This window comes from Manis pentadactyla, chromosome 1 (assembly GCF_030020395.1).
Source record: "Manis pentadactyla isolate mManPen7 chromosome 1, mManPen7.hap1, whole genome shotgun sequence".
Lineage (NCBI taxonomy): Eukaryota > Metazoa > Chordata > Mammalia > Pholidota > Manidae > Manis > Manis pentadactyla.
This window is the reverse complement of record NC_080019.1, coordinates 180,045,831-180,060,362: the sequence shown is the minus strand read 5'-3', so window position 1 is coordinate 180,060,362 and position 14,532 is coordinate 180,045,831. Positions and strand designations below refer to the sequence as shown.

The 14,532-nt window shown below is 37.8% G+C and overlaps 1 protein-coding gene across 3 annotated transcripts in view; it reads left to right on the top strand.

Annotated features, from left to right (window-relative positions):
• SLC12A8 (solute carrier family 12 member 8) overlaps positions 1-11,917 on the top strand; it is a 113,991-nt gene extending 102,074 nt beyond the window's left edge. For all 3 annotated transcript variants that reach the window (XM_036905127.2, XM_036905137.2, XM_036905118.2), the window contains 4 exons: positions 215-312; positions 851-968; positions 8,128-8,188; positions 11,428-11,917. In XM_036905127.2, coding sequence (XP_036761022.2) covers positions 215-312; positions 851-968; positions 8,128-8,188; positions 11,428-11,590 — 440 coding nt within the window. In that variant the 3' untranslated portion in view covers positions 11,591-11,917. The remainder of the gene's footprint in view (positions 1-214; positions 313-850; positions 969-8,127; positions 8,189-11,427) is intronic.
• The last annotated feature ends 2,615 nt before the right edge of the window (positions 11,918-14,532 follow it).

Genomic DNA, 14,532 nt, shown 5'->3' with positions numbered 1-14,532 from the left:
GTTTGAAACCATGTTTTAGGAGGTGTAATGTTACTGGTAAAGACAAGCTGCAAGTATAACTAAGGGAATTAATGGTTGAGGTGAGTGGCAGTTGTCTTTTAGGTTAAGTTACAAAATTGGAGAAGAGGAACTCATAGGTATTATTTGCTCAGAAAAGGAGAAGAGAGTTTGGTAACAAAATGGTAACCAAGGATTTTGATCATTTACTTTTTAGATTTCTTCCTAAAGTCCAGGCTCCAGGAACAAAATATCCAGAGAAGACCAGCTTCTTTGTATACACACATGTGCAATCCCTGGGTCTCCCTGTTAGGGGTGAGTAACTTCATTTTGATCTCAGCTGTCCTTGAGACATAATTCAGGTGAGACACATGTGATCTCAGGGGGATTGGGGATGAAGGAAAGAGGAGACTCTCAGCTAGGAGCAGTGTGAGTTGATTGCCTGTCATATTAGAATTTAGATGAGACTGTAAATGCCAAGATTATACTTAATGAACCATGTATTTTAATCAATTACTTACTTTTAAAATAATTCATCTCTGATAACCTCAGAGTCACTAAATTTCTAGGTATATCAAATTAGCATAATTTCACTCTTAATTTGTTTCCTCTAGGGAGGAATACGACAAGAAGCTAGGATAGAATATCTATTTATTGATAGTTTTGATTAGAGAGTACTTCTCAAATATTTGCTTGGGTTTTTTGAATTATGAGTGAACTTTAATTATTTAGACTTGCAAAATGACCAGAGGTTGATGAGAGGGACTGTTGTTTCTTAAGGCCCTAGCATTGTGGCTTGCTCACCATGTGATAAATCACTAGGTTACTTGCCTTTCCTACTCTGTTTCCACAGGCTGTCGGGTCCCTTCTCATCATGTTTGTGATTCAGTGGGTCTATACCCTGGTTAACATGGGTGTTGCTGCCATTGTGTATTTCTACATTGGTCGGACCAGTCCAGGGCTTCCCCTTGGTAAGCAGCACAGCCATTTTGCCACCAACTCCCTTCTCTTTTAGCATTCATTGAAGAAATGTGTTTTGAGTACCTATTAAATGCCAACACTGACTCAGATATGAATCCCATTTTCAAGTAAGTTACAGTTTAGGAGGAAAAATATGATATGCACATAAATGATAACAAATAAAAAAGAACCTAGGTTTATAAAATGGATGACAGTAATTGTACAAGGCCAGGAGGGAAGAAATGTAAATATACTGGTGAAAGTTTCTGATACTAATGTGAACTACTGTAATATCACTTAAAAGTAGACTGTGATAAGTTAAAATGTATATAACAAACCCTAAAGTAACCACTAGCACAAAGTTATAGCTAATAAGCCAATAAAAGATAAAATTGACCTAAAAATGCTCAAATCAAAATAAAGCAGGAAAAAAAAATCTCTATCATAATGTAAGTTGGTCACAGGGATGGATGGAAGTGCAACATGGAGAATACAGCCAATAGTTCTATAACATCTTTCTATGTTGACAGATAGTAATTGAACTAGTTGGGGTGAGGATTTAATAATGTGTGTAACTGTTGAACTACTGTGTTGTATACTTGAAACCAATATAATGTTGTGTATCAACTATACTTCAATTAAAAAAAACAGAAAAAGAGGAAAAGATAATAGAGGACATGTGGACAAACAAAAATAAAAAATAAGGTGGTTTACATAAACCTAGTCATAGTCATAGCAATAATCACACTAAATATAAATGATCTAAATACTCCCATTTAAATGGTCTAAACAGTGAGACTGTCAGATTCAATAAAAAGCATAATTGAACTATATGATACCTACAAGAAACCTATTTTAAATATAAAGAAAATAAGTTAAAAGTAAAACGATGGAAAAAGATATACCATGGTAACATGAATCAAAACAAGCTAAAATGATATTAGCATCAGAAAAAATAGATTTCAAAGAAAAGAATTTTATGAGGGATAAAGAGAATCATTTCATAAAGATAAAGGGAAAAATTCATCAAGAAGACATAATAAACCTTAACATTTATTCACTTAAAAAAACAGACCTTTGAAAAACCTGATAGAACTGCAACAATATATAGAATATTTCATAATTATAATTATAAATTTCAATATGTTTCTCTCAATAATTGATAAAACAAGTAGGCATGAAATAATTTAAGCTTTAGAAGACTTGAATAACATTATCAACAAACCTGGCCAAATTGACATTTATAGAGCATTCCAACTAACAATAGCAGAATATATTTTCTTTTCAAGTATACATGAAACATTAGAATAGGCCATAATCTCGGACATAAAAAAAGTCTCAGTAAATTTGAAGGTATTCAAGTCAATTTAAGAACAAAGTATGTTCTCTGATCAAAAGGAAAGTAAATTAGAAATAACTAATAGATATCTGGAAAATCCCCAAATACTTAGAAACTAAAGAATGCCAAATAATACAAAAAACTAAGAACATTAAATAAACTAAAGAAACTAAATAACTTATGGTTCAAAGAAAGTATGAACATGAATTATAAAGAATTTGAATTGAACAAAAATGAAAATATATCAAACTTGTGGAATATAGCTAATTCAGTAGTTATAGGGAAGTTTATAGCATCAAATGCTCATAGTAGAGAAGAAAAGTCTCAAATCTGTGATGCAGCTTCTAACTTAAGAAACTAGAAAAAGAAGATAAAATTAAATCCAAATAATAAAGGTCAAAGTAGAAATCAGTAAAATTTTTATATGAAGGGAATGACAATGAAGGTTTTTTGAGATCAATAAAATTGAAAAATTCCAGTCAAACTGATCAGAATATAAGTAGAGAAGGCACAGATTGCCCATACCAGGAGTGAGAGAGGTGGTATTACTAAAAAAGTCTGCAGATATAAAAAGGAAAATAAAGGAATATTATAAACAGCTTTATGCCAATAAATTTGAAAACTTACATGAACTGGATAAATTTTTGAAAGACAAACCAGCAAAATTCACTCTAGAAGAAATAGAGAGCTATTTAGGCCATGTATTAGAGAAATTAAACTTGTCATTAAAAACCTTTCCACAAGGAAAACTCTAGGCCCAGATGGCTTCATTAATGAAACCTACAAAGCATTAGGGAGGAAAAAAGATTAATTCTATAATACTCCTCAGAAAACTATACACCAATATCTTTCATGAACATAGATGCAATAAATTTTTATCAAAATTTTAACAAATTGAATATAAAAAATATTAAAAGATTAATACATCATAATGTGGTGGATTTATCTGAGGAATTCAAGGTTGGTTTAACATTCTAAGTCAATGTGTTCACCATATTTATAAACTAGAAGAGGAAAACTTCAAAACATTTCTGAGAAGAAATTAAAGGAATAAATGAAGTGATATACTGGGTTCTTGAATTGGAAAATTCAATAATGTTAAGATGTCAATTCTCTATAGATTATTCTATAGATCCAACAGAACCTCAATCAAAATCTCAGCTGTCTTTTCTGTAGAAACTGGCAAACAGATTCTAAAGTATTTGTATGGAAATGCAAGGGATCTAGAATAGCCCAACCAATTTTGTACAAGAACAGAGTTGGAGGATTTACACTATCTGATTTCAAAACTGATTATAAACTAAAGTAATCAAGACAGGATGGTATTGGAATCAAGATAGATAAATAAATTAGTGGACAGTTGGAAAGTCAAGGAATTTTCCCCACACATAAATGATCAGCTGGTGTTCAAAAATGGTGCAAAAATAATTCAGTGGAGTTAAAAAATATCTTCAGCAAATGGTGCTGGAACAATTGGAAATCCATATGCAAACAGTAAACTTCAATCCATACATCATACAATGTAAAAATAACTCAAAATGGATCCTAGAGCTAAATGTAAAATCTGAAAGTATAAAACTTCTAAAAGAAAATACAGGAAAACATATCTTTGTGACTGTGAATGAGGCAAAGATTTCTTAGATAAAACACCAAAAGCAGGGAAAAAATTGATAAATGGGCTTCATCAAAATTAAGGACTCTAATCTTCCAAATACACACTGGTAAAGGAATGCAAAGGTGAACCATAGATTGTAAGGAAATATTAGCAAATCACATAATTAATAAAGGACATGTATCAAGAATATATTAAAGACTCAAAATCCAATAATAAGAAAACAGAACAAAAAACTCTCTCTATATGTGTGTGTGTGTGTGTGTATGTGTGTATATATAGTTTAAATAATTATATATATATATATTTATTTATTTATTGAAAATGCACACCGATCTGTAATGACAGCAGATCAGTAGTTGCCTTTGGATGGGGCTCAGGGGTGGGGATACATGGGAGGGAGGTCTTACAAAGTGGCGTAAGGAAACCTTTGGAGGTGATAGGTATGCTCATTATCTTGCTTGTAGTGATGGTTTCACAATATGTATATGTGCTAACACTTATCAAATTGTATACTTTGATTGTATGTAGTTTGTTCTAAAAATGTACTCAGGGTTTGTTTTACTCAGATATGGTAAGACACACAGGTACAGTAATGGTTATCATGAAAGAAAAAGTTTATACTCACAGATCCTTAGCAACAAGAGGCAAGCATGCCACACAGCCACATGGGGAGAATCAGGGTTGGTCAGGTAGCAGAAAAGGAAAAGGGAGGAGATGATGCAAAGCCTTTATTAGAGTTTTTATGGGAAGGAATGAGTAAATTTAGGATTGGATAGTTTGAATAATTCTGGTGGGCTCTTAGCTATTGGAATGATCTATATTTCTTTGGTACCTGGCCCTGGGGTAATTTAGGTCAGGAGAATATTAGCTTGGTCTGTGAATTTAATGAAGGGGTTGGGGGCTGGGGATGTCATTTGAATATCAAAAATGTGCTCACAGGAAAGTTGTTAGCTCTCTCTAGGAGTAAGCTAGCACCTTCAGGATCAAGACTCCAAATTCTAGAGCATCAACAATACAGAGAACAAAAAGATATAGTCAATACTCTGTTATTATATGTCACTCATTCCTCAATAATAAAACTGTTTAAAAATATATTTGAGAGCCCCTTTCAGCAAAATTCTATGAAGCCATAATTTTGAATAAAGCAATTAATTTCAAGTTTAACTAAATCAGACAGACTATAACAATTGAGGCAAACTGAAAAAAAATCTTTAAAATTAAAACAGTCTGATATATATTTTTGAAACAAATGTACTTCAAATACTTTAAGTCACATGTACATTAAAAATAATGCTTTAGAAAAAGTCATCCTAAGAAAAGGTCCTCATATAAGCTGATTCAAGGGGTAAAATATATTTAAGTTAACAAAGCAATAACATTACTGAATTTAATTTTCTCAGAAATCTGTATTTCTGAGTTTCTTAGAATTCAGAAACTAATTTCCTAGAAATAAGTCTGAACTTAAGAAATTTAAATATTTTTCAGAAATCTATTCCAAGGAAAAATCTATGAAATCAAATTTCAGACCAATCTACATATAAAATTTAGGTAATTTAGAATCTAAATGATCACAAATAAGTAGAGTCAGTTAATAAAATGTTATATTTGCTTTCTTCCTTCTGATAATATCAAAATATATTAGGAAACTCCTCTTTGGAATTGTACATATTAATGCAAATCTAAAATTTTTCCTCCCTTAGCTGCATACTGTTGACATTAGCCAAAATTCCAATATAAGCCTCTTAAAATAATACTAACTTCCTGGTCATGAACATCATCTAGTTAACTAATTTATCAACCAGTCATTTATATGTATAGATCTCTAGTGGAATGAGTATATATAGTTTGGAAAAGCATTTTATAAAATTACATTTGATTTGGTCTCCTAAAGTTATATATAATTTATTATGTGAGATTTTTTAAAACACACACCAAAGGAAGGATGATTTTTTTTTTAGTTGATAAATCCTGTTCTAATCAGTGTGTCTGATGTCAGGATATTTAGCTATCATGACAACAATCTCACTTCAAACTTCAGCTCTAATGTTTCTACATGTTGAGCTATTTGATTTACTTAACATATATGGAAAACTTTGGAAGTGGGTGTTCCAAGATGAAAAAGATATTCTTCTCAATTTATAGATTCAGTGCAATCTCTATCAAAATACCAGTGGCATTTTTCAATGAACTAGAGCAAATAATCCTAAAATTCATATGGAACCACAAAAGACCCCAAATAGGCAAAACAATCCTGAGAAAGAAGAACAAAGCTGGGGGTATCACACTTCCTGACTTCAAGCTATACTACAAAGCTACAGTAATCAAAACAGTATGGCACTGGCACAAGAACAGACACATAGATCAATGGAACAGAATAGAGAGCCCAGATATAAACCCACACATATATGGTCAATTAATATGCAATAAAGGAGTCATGAATATACAGTGGGGAAAAGAAAGTCTCTTCAATAACTGGTGATGGGAAAACTGGGCAGCTATATTCAAGAGAATGAAACTGGATTACTGTCTAACTCCATACACAAAAGTAAACTTGAAAAGGATCAAAGACCTAAATGTAAGACATGAAACAATAAAACTCTTAGAAGAAAACAGGCAAAAATCCCTTAAACATGAGCATGAACAATTTTTTCCTGGGCACATCTCCTCAGGTAAGGGAAACAAAAGAAAAAATGAACAAGTGGGACTACATCAAACTAAAAAGCTCTGCACAGCAAAGGACACATCAGGAGAATAAAAAGGTAATCTCTAGTATGGGAGAATATTTCTGTAAATGATTTATCTGATAAGGGGTTAACATCCAAAATGTATAAAGAACTCATACAATGCATCACCAAAAAATAATAATAATAAAAAATGGGCAGAGGTCCTGAACAGACATTTCTTCAAAAAAGAAATACAGATGGCCAACAAGTACATGAAAAGATATTCCACTTCACCATTCATCAGAGAAATGCGAATCAAAACCACAATAAGATATCACCTCACACCAGTCAGAATGGCCGCTATTCAAAAGACAAGACATAACAAGTACTGCTGAGGATATGGAGAAAAGGGAACCCTCCTACATTGTTGGTGGGAATGTAATTTGATGTAGCCACTGTAAAAAGCATTATGGAGGTTTCTCAAAAAACTAAAAATGAAATACCATAGGACCCAGTAATTCCACTTCTAGGAACTTGCCAGAAGAAAATAAAATCCCTGATTCAAAAAGATATATGCACCCATATGTTTATCACCACATTATTTACAATAGCCAAGATATGGAAGCAACCAAAGTGTCCATCAATAGACGAATAGATGAAGAAGATGTGGTACATATATACAATGGAATATTATTCAGCCATAAAAAAGAAAGAATTCACGCCATTTGTGATAACATGGACGGCCCTAGAGAGTATTATGCTAAGAGAAATAAGCCAGGCGAAGAAAAATACCATATATGATTTCACTTATTTGTGGAATATAAAAATAAAATGAACAAAAATAGCAGTAGACTCCTAGACACTGAGAAGTGACTGGTGGTTAACATGAGGGAGGGTTTGAGTGGGTGGGTGAGGAGAATGAGAGGGATAAAGGGGCACAAAAATTCTCAATATAACCTGGTTATGGGGATGGTAGTACAGCATGGAGAATATAGCCAATGATTCTGTAACATCATCTTATGTTGATAGATAGTAACTGCAATAATTGGGGTGAAGATTTAATAATATGGGTAACTGTTGAACCTCTGTGTTGTATACTTGAAACCAATACAAGATCATATATCGACTATGCTTCAATAAAAAAAATATGTTCTTCCTATCTTCAAAGAGCAAACCATCTAGTAGATTTTATAGCAAGAATTTAACACATACTAGTGTGAATCTAAGAAAAAATATCATCAAAAAATTTTAATTCCCAAGACTAAAGTTAGCAAGTCCTCTGCTTTTTCTGTCAGTAACACTATTTAGTTTCTTTCTTGGGGTTTTGGAGTTCAGAAATAAAGTTTTGGAGTCTACATATGGTATGAAGTCCCTAAGAGGCTTCTGTCACAGAGTATGACAATGAATGTTGTTTGGTTAGACTGAAATGGAAAAAAGAAAACATTTGTGCTAATTCCGTGTGTGTCAGGGCTGTATATACACCCCATTAAACCCAGGATTCTAGAGGCATGCGTAAGCCTTCATCAGTGTTTATGTATGTATCTTTCCTGCAGGATCAGCCTCCAACTTCAGCTTTTTCAGATGGATGAGGTCTCTCCTGATGCCCTCCTACAGGTCTGTGCCAGTCTGGGGTCAGGGCCAGGGTGGATGAGGGTCATGGTAGAGAGGCTGAGCACGTCCAGTTCTGGCTGGGCTCAGGTGAATTGTGCTGTGGGAACCTGGCAACTGAGGACCTTAAGGATGCGCAGCCTCTGCTCCAGCGGCCTTCTGCCGCCCAGCCCCCAGCCTTAGCTCATGAGCCTTAGCTCAGCTTTAGCCCCCAGAAGCTTCCTCTGGCTCTTGTCCCTTTGCCCTTATCCTTAAGAATCACAAATGGAGGTTTTATTTAGAAACCAATTAGAATCTGATTGCTGGCTGGTGAGAGAGCTACTCTCAGTGAGTTCAGTGTAAAAAATACTAGCACAAATACGTACTCATACACAAGATTAAGGCCCAAAGGACTCCCATTCTTCCATCTCAGGTCAGAGGTGGTTGACATGACTGCATTGATGAAAGGGCAGAGGCCAAGGACAGGAATGGAGTAGAGACCCTGGAGGATTCTGTGGGGCACAAGGAATGGGAAGGCTGAACTTCCCTGAGAAACAGGAGAAAACCTCACAGAGAAGGCTGGTTTCATGAGTGCCCTTACCTCCTTCCTCCTCCTCGAGCCCTCCTGTACCAATGCTTCCTCACCTTTGAGGGCCTCAGGACTCTGGGAAATCACTTCCCTTCCGTTTCAATATCTGTGAGGAACCAAAGCTCCAGGTTGGGAAAACCCAGGGAGAACCCAACCAAGTGTTTATCTGGTTTCATTGTGTGGGTTTGTTTTCGAAACTCTAGATGTCTGGGTTGCATTGCATTTCCACCTTTCCTGCCCAGATATTGCTAATGGATTATAGGACCCACTTCCATTGATCCCAGGTGTGAGTACAGAATCCTTTTTTAATTTAACTTTTTTATTGTGGTAAAATATATATAATATAGAATTTACCATTGTGACCATGTTAAGGGTACAGTTCAATGGTGCGAATTTATTCACATTGTGCAGCGACCATCACCGTGCATCTCCAGAACTCTTCATCTTGCAAAACAGCAATGCTAAACCCATCAAAACATCGCTCCCTATTCCACCCTCCCAAGAATCTTTTTAAGACCATGAGTCTGTTTAAGTTTGCACAAGAAATGAGACCTTGGTGCTAGAGCCTGTGATGATGAAGACAAAGAAGCAGGAGCTACAGAAACCAACAGGGGAAGGGTTGGGGGAGGGTAGTGTCTGGGGAGAAGTCCTTGTCCCCTGCCCGGAAGCCAGGCTAACCGTCCAGCGTGGAGCAGTAGGAAGGGGAGCACCAGCCCTCTGCCTCCCTTCCAGGGTGAGGCACCAGCCTGGATGATGCAGGGCTCAACACACCCACACTGAGCTCTTTCCCTACCACCTCAGTCCTGAGAGAAAGCAGAGGTTAGGTGGACACAGATTCTGTGCAGAAGCTGCCTACAGATTCCAGAGCTACAAGTGATGTGCGGTTGAGTTTTTGGCCTGAAGATTTATGGGAATCTTTTTAGGCACTTCTGGTTTTAAAGCCTATAAGTGGCTATGGGAGGTCACCTCTGAGATGACATTTCACTTCACGGTAGTGTTCTGTAGAATGAATGAATATTTAGAAGAGATCATTCTTAGAAAAGGACAGTACTTCAGTTGGTAGGACCCAGTCCACACTCTTCATAGCTCTGTGGGGAGGTCTCAGCTAAGCCTCAACGTCTGACGTGCAAGTGAGCAATATTTTATGGTGATTATTCAGGAGGGCAGAAGGACCAAGAAATGGTGATTCATTTTAAAGTAGAAATTGGTAGCTGTGTTTTCTTTTTTGTAGTTTTGAGTTTTTTCACAACCATAGCACCAGATGCTCTTCAAAACCAAAGAAGAAGAAGAAGAATATTGTAGAGTTTGGGCAAAGGGATTGGACTATGTTACTTCCTCTGTGACATCTGCAGTGCTTAGAATTAGGTGAAGTGAAGCCTGCCCTAGAGAAGGCTCTCTTTCCTGAAGTCCTAGCAATTGCCCAGGTGAGAATTCTTAGGCTGTTCTAGACTAGAAAGTGAAGTATATTATTCCCCTGAACTTGGAAGAATGTAGTGGTTTCACTTAAAAAAAAAAAAGTGTTAATGAAAAATGACATATTGGCAAAAACACATGTTAACCGATATGGCATCTTTGTCATTTCCCAACCTTACTTCTTGACAATTCAACCTTCATAGATGTTAATTCATTTCTTAGAAAACCTTAAGCTATCTAATTTAGATGTGTTCTCATCAAGTGGCTGCATGGCCTTAGTCATGTCATCCCAACTTCTGTCCCAGCACGTTTGGCCATAGTCAGTTGAAGCTTTCTGCTTAAGTTCCAGATTCATAACATTAGATTTCTACCTTTATTAAAAAAACAACTATCAAATATGTTCTTTATTTAAAAAATTGAACATTACTATTTGTGAAGTAGATGATTCTCTTCAAGTGAAATTTTTAAGAGGAAACTCATGCCTGAGATGTGATTTAAGTGCCTAACATTGACTATACGAACTGGAAGGACCTGGAAAGATGAGAAAATAGAGGCACAGGAGGTGAGGAGTTTTGCCTGAGGCCACGAGGCTGATCATTGGCAGAGCTAGGACTGTATTGTCTTCCGTACATACCCTGCCTGCCAGCCGGGCCTTGCCTTACTCCATTCTGCCTCCGGCACTTTTCTTTACCTCTTTATTCCAACTCCAACTGTATGTAGACACTTGGGTGAGAACGGAATCCATGTCAGGGCTTGCCCTTGGTCTTCAGGCTAATGTGGGGCCAAAAACCTTTGCAGTTTGCCTTATAGCTGCTTGCTATGCAAACCTCAGCTCTGGAATCATTCCTTGAGTAACTTTCTCAAGAACCAAAGAGAAGTTTTCTCTTTCAATGCTTCTCAAATTTTCAGCCTCCAGTCCATTATTTCATTTGGAAAAAAAAAGGAAAAAAACTTTAGAACCCCAACATGACACCATTCAGAAGTTTATCTTTGCACAATTTTACACACTTTTATAAAGAAAGGTAAGTATCACTCTCTCCTTATTTATTTGATACTTATTTCTTATACTTTGGGTTCATAAACTGTTGTACATATAGTTTTTAGTAGTTATACTATTTAAATACACGTTAAATGATAAGCACAAAATAATAAGCACAGAGATGATTTTGCAAATAATTTCTCTACCCTGGAGAAGGAGACTTATCCCCACTGTTGAGCACTTGGTCTTTCCTTCTGACCATCCTCTGTGTTTCTGTCACTGAAGGAACTTGCGATGCCCCCAAGAGCAGATAATTTTGGCACCATCCCTGGCTAGGGTTGACATGGAGATGACTCAACTCACCCAGGAGAATGCAGATTTTGCCACTCGGGATCGCTGCCACCACGCCTCCCTGGTGAGCAGGGAGCTGCTGATGCCTCAGTATTAGAGTACTCAGTACTCGGCCCCCCAGGACGTTCCTCTCTTGAAGCTGTCCAGTGCACAGTGGACTCAAATCCCAGAACATTTGTGGAGCTGGTTCTGCTCAGAAAGGAACTCAAAGACCTGGCCTCCCACTGCCATTTTGGACAATGCAAATGTGCATTCTGGTCTGGAGCACCACAGCTAACCAGGGTGGCCACTGGGATGGTGGTGGCCCCTGCAACATGCATTCATTCTGAAGAGCTCCACATGGACACCACGACTTGCAGGTGTGGAGAACCAGAGCAGATGGCTTGTTCTGAGAGCCACAATAAATGGTTATTATTTTAAATTTTACTTTAAAATTTGTTTGAATAAATAACACATTCACATGGTTCTAAACCCCAAAATATAATCATATATTTAGTGAAAAATCTCCCTCCCACCCTTGTTCCCCATCTGTTCAGTTCCCTCCCCTGCCCTAGAGATAACCACTGTTCTTATACATACCTCCAGCATTTCTCTGTGAATATACAAGCAAATAGGAGTGTGGATTCTTATGACTCCCTTTTTATACACAGAAGTCAGCATATTGTACTTGTGTTCTGCACCTTGCAGTTCCCCTTCACAATCTATCTCGGAGACATTTCCATATCGCTACATATACAGTTTCCTCAGCATTTTTCACTGTATGAATGTGCTCTAATTTTTTTCATCAGGTCCACAATGATGGCATTTGGATTATTTCCAATCTTTTTACTATTCCCATTAGTTCTGCAGTGAATAATCTTGTATGTTTATACAAGCGTAAAGAATATCTACAGGATAAATTCCCAGAAGTGGAATTGCAAAATCAAAGGGTACATGCATTTGTAAGCTGTTACTGTTTAGTGAGGTCCTTTTAATTAAAAAGTTAAATTACCATGATTACTTAATGGTGATTCATGTTCTGAAAAGCATTTGGGGTCCCCAGCACTCTGAACACCTTTGCAGTTGTTCTGTGGTTTGAACACGAGGGGCAGGACAATTTGGTTCCTCTGGGAGCTCTGCGTGACATTCCTTGCAAGTATCCAGTTTGGGGGCCGTGGCTGTGGCTTCCCTAGATGAGGTCAGCACCACCCAGAGCCAGCGGTTTCACTGCAGAGCCATGGAGGGGAGAATGCTTGGGTCAGTTCTGACCTCTTTCTTCCATAAGGTTCTCAGAAGTTAGTGTGCAAAGAATCACCTGGGAGGGTTGTTTGAAGTGCAGATTTTTGCACCTCACCCATAGATTTTTTTTAGTTGGCAAGTTTGGGGGAGAGTCCTGGACTTTACATTTTTAACAGGTGCTTCAGGTGATTCAACACAGGCAATCCTGGGACCCCATTTTGAGAAACATCAACCAGTTGGTTGGAACAGACTTAAAGCAAGTGGTTGGTGGGAAGGTCATGATAAGGGGCCAGTTCAATTTTAAAATTTTTTCCTAGAAAAAAAGATCTAGTTTATAATTACTGTTTATGCCCTGTTTGGGTTAAATACCAGACTTCTGAACATCCTTGGAAACATCATTAGAAACTTACCGAAAGTGGAGTGAGTTAACAATAGGCATGTGGGAAACAGAAACATAAAAAGATACTGTATTCATAAAGGGCTGAGTTGGTGACCTCTGAGGGCTCTTTTAAAGAAGAAGCTGCACCCGTTTCCTGTGGCTGCTGTAACAAATTACAAAAACTGACTAGCTTAAAAACAGCAGAAATTTGTTCTCCTACAGTCTGGAGGCCAGACGTCTGAAATCAGTATCACTGAGCTGAAATCACGGTGGTGGGAGGGCTGTGCTCCCTCCAGGGGGTTTGGGGAGGACTCAGCTCTTGCCTGTCCCACCTTCTGGTGGCTGCTGGCGTTCTTTGACCTGAGGCTCCATCACTCCCATCTTCCAGGCCAACAGTTTCAGATCTGTGCCGTGGTCACACGGCCTTCTCTGTGCGTGTAAAGTCAGCCTCCACCTCCCTCTCACAGGGATACATGATATGCATTCAGGGCCCACCCAGGTCACCCAGCATGATCTCATCTCAAGAGCTTTGACTTAGTCACACCTACAAAGGCTTTGCCAAATGAGGAGCCATTCACAGTTCCCAAGGGTTGGGCTGTGGATATCTTTGGGGCCACCACTTTTCCACCTACCATGGAAGCCTTTTCTGAGTCTGCTTTTGGCCATTTGGGATTTGGCATAACAAACTTAAAAAAGAAACCCCCCTGAAAAAAATAGTACTGAGTTTGAAAATGAGACACAGCGTAAGATGCAAGTATCCAGGATGAGAACTTTCCCAACATCAGTTTCATGGAAAAAAGAGAAGAATGGAGTATGATAAAGTATTCCAACATTCGCCTTGGTGTTGGGGATACCTACATCAAGAGTTCACAGTCGAGTGTGGGAGACAGATGCCAAACACACTGAATCTCTAATGAGGTCCAAAAAGCTTCTATTTATCCAAAACTGTATTGTGTGAGTAGTAGTAGTAATTAGTAATGCAGTAATGGGGTCCTAGTCTGGGTTCCTACTGCTTTACTGGGGGCTGCATCCAGGGAGGCAGTGGGGAGAGAAGAGGGGAGAGAAGCAGGTCACTGACTTAGTGGCCCTTTAGTACCACACGCAGTTGAACACTTACCCTCGAAGGATGCATCTGAGAGAGAGTAGGAACACCTCTGTCTCAAGACCCCTTGCAGAGGGAGGAAAGGATAAGAATTCATTCACTTTTTCATGTTTCCCATGGTCAAAGGTTAGCCGTGAGGGGCGTTAACCCATCCTATACTTGATATTTTCACTTCAGTGAGAACTTAGCAAGTTCTGCAACACGTGGCTGCCCTGTGGGCATGAGGCACTGTTGGTTTGTGGGCATGAAATGAGCTGGAGCCCAGCACAGCTGGTTGCTGCAGTTGTGGCTGAAATGGAACAAGTGGCCTCTGTCCCAGAAGCAGGTTGGGCAGAGAAGA